Source organism: Lepidothrix coronata, unplaced genomic scaffold, assembly GCF_001604755.1.
Source record: "Lepidothrix coronata isolate B3197 unplaced genomic scaffold, Lepidothrix_coronata-1.0 Scaffold224, whole genome shotgun sequence".
Taxonomy (NCBI): domain Eukaryota; kingdom Metazoa; phylum Chordata; class Aves; order Passeriformes; family Pipridae; genus Lepidothrix; species Lepidothrix coronata.
Genome location: NW_016690404.1, coordinates 934,779 through 948,386, shown reverse-complemented (window position 1 = coordinate 948,386; position 13,608 = coordinate 934,779). Strand labels below are relative to the sequence as shown.

The 13,608-nt window shown below is 36.4% G+C and overlaps 1 protein-coding gene across 4 annotated transcripts in view; it reads left to right on the top strand.

The window, feature by feature from the left end:
• CTNNA2 (catenin alpha 2) overlaps window positions 1-13,134 on the top strand; it is a 342,296-nt gene extending 329,162 nt beyond the window's left edge. For all 4 annotated transcript variants that reach the window (XM_017833919.1, XM_017833922.1, XM_017833921.1 and 1 more), the window contains exon 12: window positions 11,971-13,134. In XM_017833919.1, the coding sequence (XP_017689408.1) occupies window positions 11,971-12,258 (288 nt within the window). In that variant the 3' untranslated portion in view covers window positions 12,259-13,134. The remainder of the gene's footprint in view (window positions 1-11,970) is intronic.
• The last annotated feature ends 474 nt before the right edge of the window (window positions 13,135-13,608 follow it).

Genomic DNA, 13,608 nt, shown 5'->3' with positions numbered 1-13,608 from the left:
TTATGGAATAATGATGAGTTTCAATCACTACATCCTCCCTTAAGACACCTAATTTTCAATACCAGCATTTCTCTGTCTTCTATTCTATATTCCAGTTTCTACTCTGGATGGCCAATTAAAAGTAAAAATTAAAACAAAACCAAACAAATAACACCAACAAACAAACAAAAAACAACCAACCAACCAAAAAACCCACAAACAAACCAGGAGAAAGACTTCACCCTAGTTAAGTGTGGTTTGAAAAAGATGGAAAAAGCAATCTTGCAGTAATAGTGGGAGGCTACCACACTCAAGCTGTGCAAAAAGATGAGAGTAGATCTATGGTGTAATGAAAACTAATTATTTTATTATTCAGAAAGTTTTTAATTGAATTATGAAGAAGTTTTTGCTCTCATCTCCACTGCTGTGGGAGGGTGATTCATCTAGTGGAGTGTAAACATCTGCATCTGAGAAGTTCACTCCAGACTTCCTTCATGTGGAACTCAAGGGCCATTTCTAGGGAGCAGATATTCTTGTTTCAGGTAGACACTGACAACTGGTTAGGGTAGTAATATCTTCAAAACAAATACAGAGACATGGGTAGGTGAATTAAACCATGTGTTCAGGCAGGGAGAATCAGAGTTTAGCTTTGGGATTCTTTTGAGGGCATATATTGATAGATAAGTGATGTCAGCTTTCTGTGAACTCCTAGAGAAAGGAAACTAGTTTTTTCTGGACAGAAATATTTAAATTGTTTTCTAAGGAGCATTTATCTAAATAAAGTAACTGTCTTGGGGCTCCAATCTTATTAGTTTCTTTATGTTGGAGAGATTGATATGTTTTGTAGTGTGTGTTTTTCCCCTATTTGAGGACCAAAAGAGAAAATTAGGGCAAACAATCTAAAAAATATTCATTAGATTTGTTTGAATTCTTGGACTACTGGATCAAATCCAAGGACAGTTTTTTTTGCAGATGTTGAGCATCTCTTCCCAGATTCACTGTACTGTCTTTAGGATTCCAATGCAAGGTAGGATCTATAAAAATCATTTAAAAGGTGAGATGCTCTGGCCCACTCAATAGAAAATGAACCTCTGAAAAACCGCAAGTACTCCATGGTTCCTGGTCTTCTTCTCTGAGCATGAAAGGAGTGTGGAATCTTTTGGTCCAGCACCTGGAATTAGGTAGGATGAGTGCAGGGTAAGACTTCATTTATAGAAGTGGAAACTAAAAACCTTGCCTAGGTCACCAAACACATAAAATCAGTGGCCTTTATGAACAGCCCTATTTTTCCTACCTTCATTCCTAGAGAAATTGTTCAGCTGGAGACCTCTGAAAAAATTCTTCTGGGGATCCAGTGACACCTGCCATGAACAGTTCTTGGATCATTACTAATATTTAAAGACATTCAGTTTGAATTTTTGCAATGACAACTAAGTGCAGTCAAGTCTATAGATAATCGTGACTAATGTACAATATTTAAGTAAGACCTTTATATGAAAAGAGCCCCTGAAAATGCTTTTTCATTTCAGCATTCTTCTAAATAACAACCAAATTTATACCTTCATCTCCTTTACATAAATTCTGGATTAGAGGGAAGATTTGGAGATGTGGTTGAATTAATTTGGTTTTGTGGGGGGATGATTGTCCTGAGGTGAAAAGCACAAAAACCATTTGTATTATTTGAAGCACTGAGGCTACAAGTACTTCTGTGTTTGTTGCTCAAGGAAAATGCTGTCTAAAGTACTGAATTGCAAAGGAGTTGAGAAAGAGTCCAGGTAAATTAGGAATCCCTAACACAAGTATTTTCTGAAGAGAGTACTACAGGACTTAACCAACTTGAGTGAGCTACTAAAAAATTGTCAATAATTGGTGATATTTTTTCCTTCCTTTCTACAGTTACTCAGTTTTTTCCCTTTGGATAAGACACATGGTCTTGTAGGGAAAATGAGATCCCAAACATCATCTCACAGCTCTCTTAGATACCTTTGCTTGTATTTAGAAGAGAATGCTCAGGGGAGATGTTGTTTACATCTATCAAAGAGGAGGATCTTGAAGAACCAGATCCAGACTTGTCGGAGGTGCATAGTCATAGGGACAGGAAAAGGGACAACAAACAAGTTTTAACATGGGAAATACCGATTAGATATAAGATAAAAGAGTTTTAACTCAAGGGTAGTGAAATTCAAGTTCAGGGTTGAGGTGTCTAGTCCAGAGATGTGGGAAAAACATATCCTTGGACATGCTTTGAATTTGAACAAAATCTGGAACAACCTCATCTAATTCAAGTTTTGAACAGGGCATTGAACTAGATGACCTCAGAAGGTTCTTTACATCCTAAATGAAAATTTGCATTATAAAACATGAGTAATAAAAATGAGCCTTTGGAATTCAGAGCAAGATTTTACTCATTCCAATTTGTTCTCAATTTGCTGTCATCTTTGCTTGTTCTTTCCTCAAGATGCAACAGCCTTTACAAATGTTTCTGTTTTATTCTGGCTTCATTTACTTGCAGTAATTCCATTAAATCTTACCCAGTTTGACGGTTTTCAGTGGCATTTAATGTTAGCTAAAGTTAAAAATGTAATGAACAAATGCATTTACAGATTGTATATTCCATAACTGACCAGGGAAAAAATTTGTTTTAGTAAGGATGAATATTATTTGTTTAACCATTAATTGAGTTGGTCAAACAAGTAGAATAGTTTATTGTGAATAATTTTTTTGGTATAAAAAGATAGAATTTCCATTACAAATTATTTACTGTATATGATTAAGCTAACTCTGTCAGTGCTGGGACTTTTATGAAAAGCTGAAATAGGGCTCTCCCTTGAATACTATTGTGGAGATTAGATTTTGCTTTTTTTTTTTTTTTTTCATTTCATACTGTTTTAAAGTCCTGTAAAGTGCTCAGGGAATCAAACAGAGAAAGGAATGTTTTTACTGATTGAGTTGAGCAATACTGGAAGGACCCTCAGCTCCAAGGAAGTGAAAGCCTTTTATCACCTTAGAAGTGTTCAATATCTTGAATAATCAAACCCTTTATCTGCTTCTACAAGAGGTAAAATATACACGGACAACAGTGGGCAAACATTAGGAAGCAAGGAACAGTTGTCCTGGGACTGTCTTCCACTCTACAGGAGGATTTTGTTTTATTCATTCTGATCTGTTTCATGCATTGTTTCCAAGCCCTTTCCTGAGAAAAGCCTGTAGAGCAGCCATCCTCAAAATGTGTCTCTGTGCTGACCTGGGCAAGCATCACTTTTGAGATAAGAAGGTACCTGGAGGAGCAGATTTGCCTTAAAAAGTGGCAGATCCTCACAGCTGAACATGGGGAGATAAACCACATACAGACACCTGTACAAATTTAAAAAGAATTTGGGCAAATAGCACAGTTCTTAGCATTGCAATCTGAAATCCTGCATTATGCTGCTTTTCTTTGTGTTTTCTTTGTGACAAAATCGGGAGCAATAGCAGGAGATAACACATTCTTGTGTAAAGCATGTAGTGTTTCTGTGCTTTATTGATTTTTTTGTATCCAAAGTCTCCTACATTTTATCACTGAGTACAGTTTCCAGCCAAGTAGACATGATTTGGACGCTTTTCAGGTAAGACTGTAAGAAAGACATGTTTTTTTCTTGTTATTATACCTGTTCTCTAGATAAGGAACAAAAGATTTGCTTCTAAAGCTCTATTTGAAAGAGGACTAGATTATTTTGGGCTTTTAAAATTTATTCCTGTTCTCAAATTACAACCAAATCAGAACTCAAGTCAGGAGGAGGGAGATCAGTAGCACAGGTTAGCTAGATATCCTATATTTCCTTTAACTGAAATTGAATATGAAAATGGATCTTTGCAGTGAGATGCTTTTGACAGTCCTGTCTGTGCTTTTCTTTCTGTGACCTCAGGGTGAGGCAATGGTGTATCTTGTGTAGACTTCTGGCGTGTGAATCCCTGTGTAAATTTGTGTAAATTGCTTTTTTATTGGATACGGAGCTTTGACAGACTTCCCACTCTAATTTTCTTCAGCAAGCCTCCTGGCAATATCAAAAAATTTTAGCTCTAGTTTGGGTTTTCCTCTCTGTCAAATAGAGTTTGGACTTTGTCGTAGACATTTATCTTCTTGAATATTAGGTGGGAGCCTCTCTTTAAAACAGTCATACCAAATTCTGTTTCCTGTTGACATCCAAGAATTCAGATCAAGCCATTCTGTGGGGCAGAATGGTTTGAAAGTTGTGAGTTGTAAATGTGGCTGTACTAATTTTGCTTCAGTTTGTATTGGAACTGTGATGGCCCTTAAACAATCTTATTTTCTGTCTGTGATGTTCCATAAGAGGCAACATCCTCCAGACATCAGTTCTGTGCAGAATGAGGCAGATTTGGAAGAAAAACCCCTGGAGCCATCATGGCAGAAAACTCATTCCCATGTTTCTCAGTTGTAGGTGGAGGTAGAAAGTGAAATGTGTAGTATAAACAACCATAGGAGTTCTGGCAAATCCGTGGGGTGAAATCTGTTTCCGTCTACAAAACTCCTTTGACTTCATTGACTGAGGATTTCTTCCTTGTCCTGTAGAATTGCTGAAGATGTTTTGGCATTCAAACTGATATCAAATATCCTAATTTAGTAACTGGAAGCTTTGAGACAGTGTTGTATCATGAAAAAATACTGATAAAACAATTGAATTTTAAAAATTCGATGCTATATGTGATTGCTTGTCCTTACAGTGTTTCTGGGGTATGATATGAGTTGTACTGGTTTGGTATGTTTTTTCTTCTGTAAAATGGCAGATAATGAGCATAAAAAGAAAAATAACTGGTTCTGACAGATTTTTTATCATGGGTCAAAATATTTTTCCCCATTACATTCTGAAAGGAATGCAACAAGATATTTATTAAATATTAAATACTGAGGAAAAAAGCTACATTATATTTGGTAACTACAAGAAAAATTGTACTTTTTTCCTTTGTTGCAACAATATTGGAGAAGTAATTTATCGATTGAAAAAAACATTGAATGGAAAAAAATAATATCTATCAAAAAATTGAAAATATGTTTTTCACCTTTGGGACCCACCAGGCTGAAGACAAATCAGTAATAACTACAATTCACAAAAAGAATTGTGTAACATTAACTTTTAGGTGTTTCTAATTGGGTTTTTTTTCCCACTGTTTCAGTTGTTAAAATAGGAACTTCCATATTGAGTGTTCTTCTCAAAGCAAATGTATTGGGATCTAATTTTGTCTTTTATACTTTTTGTTTTAAAATAGCCTGGAATAAGTAAAACAACTGTAGAAATGCCTCTCTACTGTTTCTGTTTATGTTTTATTGGGAATGCCAGTATTGGGAGTATTTTTATATGCTTCTGTTTTTGCAAATTTGGCATAAAGCAGTTGCTAATGTGTTTTAAAATGACAATAGTCCATAGAAGACAGAAGATACCTGTAGTTCTTGATGTACTCCTGTGCTTCCTGTTGTCCTAGGGGATGACAGCCTTTGTAAAATACAACCAAATGGGCTTGGGAATCCCTTGGGTTCCTTACCTGTAATTGAAAAAATGCAGATGATGATGGTTATTCAATGGATCAACCACCTGTAAAACACAGCTATGCCCAGAATGAATTAAATATTCATCATCTATAAAGGACTAAGTTAATTGCAGTCAAATGTGAAAATAAATAGCTAAGTAAGGATAATGCTATTTTCTCTGAGTAGCTATGATCCATTCTTAACATCATTGTGACCACATTACATTCCAAATAATGACTTTTTTTTTTTTAAATAGAGATTTTGAAATATATAGGCTAGTTTTCTCACAATGGGCTGTACCTAGCAAAAGCCTTATGTGCATTTTCAAGTGACTGACTAAAATAGACCCTCAGCCATTGCACAGTAGTGCTGATAAATAGCAGATGTCTCCTACCAGAGGGATGAGAGCATCTGAATAGCAAACAGGCCATTCTTGCATTGGCTGTCACTAATACTGTCATGTTTTATGCATGGAATGTGCCACGGGAATGTAAGACATAAGTATTATGAATAAGATCTTTTTCTTGCATACATCTTATGTACATAGGAATGGATTTACTATCAAGCCCAGCTGAGAGGAAAATGTTCTGTTGCATAAGAATACAGTCTGAGAAAATTACGTTCCTGTTCCTGATTCCTAATTGCTTCATGCAAATTTATTTGGTCTGGAGACTGTTAACTGACTTCTGCTCTGTGGTAACAGCAACTGCACCTGGCCATGGAAGTGTGAACTTCCCTTGGAAAGCAGGAGAAGCCAGGAATTCACCAAGAACTCACAGGTAGCCTTGAGGACTTGGCAGTGCCTAAGTTACCTTCTAAAGGCACGCAAATCAAGTCTTAGCCAAGAGTATTTGAGCACTTAGGGGTTCTTTTTCAACACGCTTAAATAAATGGCAATTGATCCTCGCAGTCTGTACAGAGTTAACCAGACTAAACTGCATTTATCAATGATTCCCAATACTAACTTTTTTGCATTCATACATTTCAAGGTCAACGTGGGCTGTTTTTATCATCTAAGCTGTCTTCCTGCATAACTGATGCACAGGCTCCCTGAATTGATGTGCATTAAAAATGTCCAGTAGTTAATACATATTAAGCAAAACCATCCAATATTGATTTCGCAATTTCAAGAAATAGAATCAATCTTTCATGAGTTCCTGTGATTAATTATTATCACTGCTACATAAAAAAAATCAGCTAATTAATAACTAATATGACCTGCTTCACCTTTCAGCCATTATGTTTTGTTTTATCTTTGTCCAATCTATGGAAGTTGAAATATAATCAGCTTCCTGTTACCATGTGCTTGCTGATTTTGATAAATTCATTTTTTAGTCATTCTCTTTGTGACTGGAAAAAACAGAGCTGACTGAGTATTTCCCATAAAATATGTTTTTAGTTCTTGAGTAAATTTCCAGTTCCTCAACAGTGTTCTTGCACTGGGAAGAGGACTCACTGTTCCATATCTGAATATGATAATTGAACCAATTTCCTCAGCTCCTTCATTTTTGTATACTCAAGGAGTGATTACCTGGGATCCTACGTGGAATAAAGTTCCTTATTGTATAAGTAGATATCATCTGTTATGAAGTTGGCCAAAATAAAATCTACATTGTGACTTTTAGCAGCTAATTAGATATCAGTCACTTGCCTTCTGTATGACTTGCCACTTTCCTAATTGTTATCTGAAAATTTCATCAAATAAGTGACCTTTTTCCCAATCTTTCAACAGAAATAGTAATACTGTGAAACTGCCAAATGGTTTCTCCAAGAGCCCACTGAAAAAGTCACTGTTGAGCACTGATTTTTTTTTTTTTTGTGTGTGTATGTTCTTTTGGAAGCAGCTGTTAGAGAATTTGGAATCATTCTGTATTGTGCCTTGTTAGTTTTGTATCAACTGAGTTTTTAATCAGACTGTCATGTAGGACTAAGCAAAACACCTTTCAAAGGTCCAATTATATCCACAGCATTATTTTAAGCAATTCAAAGTTTAATCATATCAAAGTGTGATGTAGGTTACTTTGAAAATATTTTAACCCACACAACCCTTTGGTTGCCATTTATTTCTTTCCTCTCGTTATTTATGGAGACTGTCACAGACATTGAATTATCTTATTTGGGAGTTCTGTCAGCTGAACTGGCCTATAATTTCACAGGTCGTTTTTTTTGCTCTGCTCAAATATTTCATGACTAGGAAGTATCTACAATTCTTTTGATGTCTTCTCCCACTTTTTAAGGTTGATTAAAATCAGCAATAATGATAGAGAAAATTCTTAAACAACCAGCTCTTTTAAAACTACCTGTATTATAACGTTGCTCACTGGAAATACATTTTTTTCCTCTATTTCCCTTACTTTTTGTGGATATTTGGGATTATAAATATGAAGATATCTCTGGAAGTTAGATTTACTCCTTTCTCAAAACTGAAGTATAATTCTTCCCCATTACAGTGATGGGACAATGCAGGGAGAAAATCTCTTTTCATTGCTGTACTCTTAAAAAGAAAAATTTCCAGCTTTATTCTCTCCCAGTTCTTCAGCTATTTTTGTATTATAATTGCTGGTTATTTTACTCAGATTATGTGTACATGTAAAAGAAGCAAAAAATCTTGATTGTCACAAGATTCTGGAGAATTCTTCAAATAGTCCAGGAAAATTGCTGCAGAGCTTATCAGCAGCTCAAAAACTCCTCTAAATCTTAAGGATTTTTTTGGAGGGGGAAAGAAATCTGGAATTATCTTCTTGGCAGATATGATCCTTTGCTGTTCCAGAGTTCTACCCTTGCGTTCCCTAATAGCAAAGTTAGCTTGTAGCAAAAGCCTTTTTTTTTAAATTGTTTTTTACTGAATGATTTGCACCTTCCCAGGGTAATGGACCCTGAAGGGAACCTGCAGGAGAGATGGAGAGAAACTTCTTACAGGGGCCTGGAGTGACAGGACAAGGGGGAATGGCTTCAAACTGAAAATGAGCGGGTTTGGATTAGATATTAGGAAGAAATTCTTCCCTGTGAGGGTGGGGAGGCCCTGGCACAGGTTGGGCAGAGAAGCTGTGGCTGCCCCATCCCTGGAAGTGTCCAAGGCCAGGTTGGACAGGGCTTGGAGCAACCTGGGCTAGTGGAAGGTGTCCCTGCCCATGGAAGGGGGGGATGGAGCAAGATGATCTTTAAGGTCCCTTCAAACAAGCCATTGCATGATTCTACGATTCCATGGCAGTTTTAACCTGGGTAAATTTTTTAGACTTGATGATCTTGGAGGTCTTTTCCAACCCCAGTGATTCTGTGATACTAAGTGCCCATCTCCAGTGCAGTGATTCTTAAGTTAGTTATGAATTTTGAATTTTCCTCAGCATTCACTGTTCTTAGAGTTTTATGGTCCAATAACCTAAATTTATCTCTTATGTTGAAGAGGGCTTTTTTTCCTATAAGGAGGCAAACATATTTGTAAAGGGGTCTAAGTTGCAGAACACTATTATTTTGTGTATCCAGTCAAAGGCTCTGTTAGCTGTTAGGACCAAGAGCTAACATAATTATGGATATAACGATGATTATGTCCATAATTCTCTGGGCACTGCTAGGGAGTGAAGGTTGCCTTCTGTGCAGTGCAATAATTTCCTAGTGGTACTTTTCTTCAAAATGTTAATTTTCCTTCTTGTGTTTTTTATTATTAACATTATCCTTTTGGAAAAGTGCCTATATTTCTTTGCCCAGATTTTGTAAGGAATTAATGCACTAAGGGCTTGATTCACTGCTGCCTCATTCCAGCTTTATGCCAGTGTAGCTCTGCTGATAGCAAAGCACAGCTTAAAGCTGGAGAAACACTGGAGTGGTGGAGTAAGATCTAAATGTTAATTGGAATGATGTTCATTCAGTTTAATTCTTCTTTACTGAGCCATGAGACAAGCAAGGAGCTGGAGGCATGAGAAAATCACTAGAAGTGCTTAGGTGGCCAAATTGGATGCATGGGATGGCAAACAGCAGATTTTGGAGAACAATCATGGCCTATTTCTATGATGAGGGTTTTATGTCTCTTTTCTGATTCCAAGATTTGAAAGCGTTTTACAATATAAATGGATATTAAGGTCAAAGACTAAGTATCTGTATCTTAAAATGTGATTAATAATGGTGAAAACAGGGAGCTTTTATCTACTATAACAGCAGATTGAAACTAAAGGTGATTAAAATGGTATCAAAATAATGTGGTTTCCTAAAAGGTGCCATTGCAGTCTGCATCTGATCTTGAAGAAGTACAAGCTTCTGCTCACTCTTATCAATATAGTTCATAAAATTGCTAATGTGTTCAAAGATGTTGATTGAACCCTATGTATAGGTTTCAGCATCTAATTTGTGTGGCCCCTCATTTTAAAATGCTTCCTTTAATCATTCTGTTCCCTAATGCATGTGAAACAGCCACCAGAAGGCTTTTCATGATGGAAAATGTGAAGCTACTGGAAACCTTCAGCAACTAAAATTCATTCAGGAATGTGCAATATGGGCTCAGTCCAGGCAGTTTATTCACACTGATGATGAAGTAAATACTATTTGATGGTATCACTTTATATTCAATATCAATTCACCAGTGTTTCAGAAAGAATCATTTAACAATGAATAATGCTTGATTGTAGATCTCTGCAGTAAATTAGAATATCCTAATTTAATAAAGTATGATCTGTTATTTGCCAACAAACATACAGATTGCCTTATAAATCATACAGTAAATAACACTGTACTGGATTTTATTTCATTACTCCCTCTTGAACAGTCATGTTTCTGCCATGTAATGTAGTTTTCCATCTTTTAACTTGGTTTCCTTTACTAACAGAAATACAGATTAGTCCTGAGGAAAAATATTTACTAGGGGCAGACAATTAACAGTGCATTTCAGGAAATGGCACCGAGGATGAGAATATCATTGAAATGCTTTTTTTGTTTTTCACCTCACTGTATGTAGCTATTTATGTATTTAATGAATCATAATGAGGAAATAAAAAAGAACAGGTAAGTATAGAATAATGTGGTTCCAGACACAGGCTTTCTGTAGGGTCTGTTCCTGTTCACATCAGTCACTAACACTTCAGAAGGGGATTTCTCCTGAACTCTTCTGTTAATGATTCAGAATATTTGAGGTGAAGTACAGTATGTTTTTTATTGTTTCCTTATGACTGTTTATCCTGTTTACCTTGCTTGGCATCTATGTTACAGAATCATATGCTCCCGAAGAGGGACCACGAAAAGTTTGGAGAGACACAGGCCATTTACACTTACTAAAAAATAGCTAAAAACTTACTGAACATGCGGGGTGGAATTAAAGAGCTAAAATAATATTACGTGCGAAATAATTCCTACAGTCTGGGAAAGACTTATAAATAATCGAAGCAGTTTCCATGGTATAACTGAAAGGTCTCTAACTGGTGTGTTATGGTATATAACTGGAAGGCTTTACCACAAAAAAGTGCATCCTACTCTTTCAGTATTTGAGGAAAGGCATAATTGAACATCATAAGTAGTAACCTGTGTTGCTACAGTAATATACAGCGCATATTTTTAGGACCTACTACTTTGAGGACATCCACTTGGATTTGGCAAGTACCTAATTCACCTTGTGGGACGTTGAGACGTTGCCTTGGAAGTCCCATTAAGTGCTTAAAATCCTCTTGAAAATGTTGGCCAGGGGTATGTACTTCATTTCAGTGTATGATGGAAGCTGCCTGACTGGAAGTCCCAGTGTTTTGAAGTTCAACAAAGTTCTTAAGGGCTCTTACATCCCGAGGACCCGGGAACCTCAGGCAGACTCGTGCATGGGAGGAGCACAAAGGTATAAGTACAAAAAGCCTGGTAATCATAAAGTGACATTCCTTGTCACCAGAAGTAACTCACATGTTACAGGAGCTGCAAAAACCTGTGGTTAACTGTTTCATCTTTTTGTTTCTGTAGGGGTTTCAGAACGTCCTTTCATCTTTTCAGATGGGATTCTCTAACAAGCTCAGCACTGGCTTCGCACTATTCCCGTAGACATCACTGGGAGGGTTATCCTGGGCTTAATAGGAATAATTAGAACAAACTAGAACACTTGGGGAAAATCCCTGTTGACCTGTTTTGAGGTTTCTGACATGTAACAGTAAATTTTTAAGGGTTTTAAGTGAGAAGTAAAATTTCTTTGGGAAAAAAAAGGCAACTTCTTCAACCACAGAAAAAGAATCAACAACAAGAAAAAAAACAATGCAAGTTTTTTCCTTTGAATTATCAAAAAAATGTAATGTGAGGTACCATAGTCTTACCTTTACTATTCAGTGCATGTTGTGTTGGGTACAAAAAGCTAATCCTGAGGGAGAGTATTTGTTTCATCTCTAATAAGACCTGGGAGGATCCAGACTTCAGTCAGGAAATGGACCAGTGATCCAGTCGTGGCATAACCTTGCTGTATTTCACTTTGGAGTAACCTTGCCATATTTCATTTTCTTTTCTGTTTGTAGCTGGACAGTGCCACTTCCCTCATCCAGGCAGCTAAAAATCTGATGAACGCTGTGGTCCTTACAGTGAAAGCATCTTATGTGGCTTCTACTAAATATCAGAAGGTCTATGGTACTGCTGCAGTGAACTCACCAGTTGTATCTTGGAAGATGAAGGCCCCTGAGAAGAAACCTCTAGTAAAGAGAGAAAAACCAGAAGAATATCAGACAAGAGTGAGAAGAGGGTCCCAGAAGAAACATATTTCCCCTGTACAGGCCTTAAGTGAATTTAAAGCTATGGATTCATTCTAAACCACTAAGCTTTACCAGGAGGGTTTTATATTCTTTTTGTATGCATACCTGCCGACTTGTGTGCGTCTGGCATGGGGTGGGGGGAAGCAGGGACAATTTGCATGCGACCTGAGACTCTATTCATAAAGTTACTAACCTTCTGCAATGCCAAAATTTAGGGCGTTGCCCTCTGATGTTAAATGGACTTACTCCAAGCTTCCTTTTTAAAGTAAACTATAGCATTGAATTGGCCAAAGAATTTGCATCACGGGGGTACATGTGGGTTAAATAAAAAATTCGAGTCTAAACCCCGAAATCTTTAATGCATGCAAGAAACATTAGGTTGGCAGGTATATTAAGTGAAAAAAAAAAAAAAATGGAATTGTAATGGTAGACCATAAAGCTTGTATTGCTTCTGTTGCAGTGCAAAAATGTACTAGCCAATATGCTTCAATGTGTGGCCCAATAATTAAATGATATAACTTTTAAGTCATCTTCATTATAGTATGTGAATTTTTAAAACAGATTCAAACTAATTCATCTTAAAAATGCTTCTTTTAAACCAGATTTTGTTCTTTATATTCTAGTAGTGTTATGATTGCTCACATTTCGATTAATCCCATTAATATGACCAGAGGTTTACTTTTGCCAATTGAATTCCTTATGGTGGAGTATGAAGCACAATATGGTGATTGACATTGCCTTTTATATCATGACTATTATTCTGATTATTCTAATATTAGTAATAGAAGACCTGGTGGTGGAATGTTTAGAGACACGGAAACTGAAAGTGTGAGAATTTAGAGGCAAATATGTAGGTGTAGCTTGGATTACAGGTATCTGACATACCATTGTAACCACTAACTCAATAAACTCATTTAACCTTGGAATCCTCAATGTGGCTCGCCTCCTTTAATGCACAGATGTCTCCTGCAGCACATTTGATGGATGCAGTGATTGATTTACCTTGTGCTTCCTTTTTTTTTTTTTTTTTTTTTTTTTTTTGTGAATGTTCTCATTTTTTTTACAACCAGAGTAAGCCAGCCATAGTCAGTGGGTCAAAACCTCAGTTTAAATCAGAGACAGATTCAAGCCTTGATACATATGAGACAGATGTGTGATGTGGCATGAAATTATTTGTTTTAACAGAACACCTCAGAACCAGCATAAAGATAGTTCAGTTTATTAAGCTTGTGAGGTTGGCACTCTAGACCCTTGGAAATCATCTACTGTGCCACAGTTTATAGACCTGTATAAAGCCCATTGTGCAAATACCTAATTTTATTCCCTTTCAACACCAACCATTGGCTCAGATTTAAAAAAAACAAACTTTGTATATATAAAAGAAAACCAATAAGCATCTAATTATTT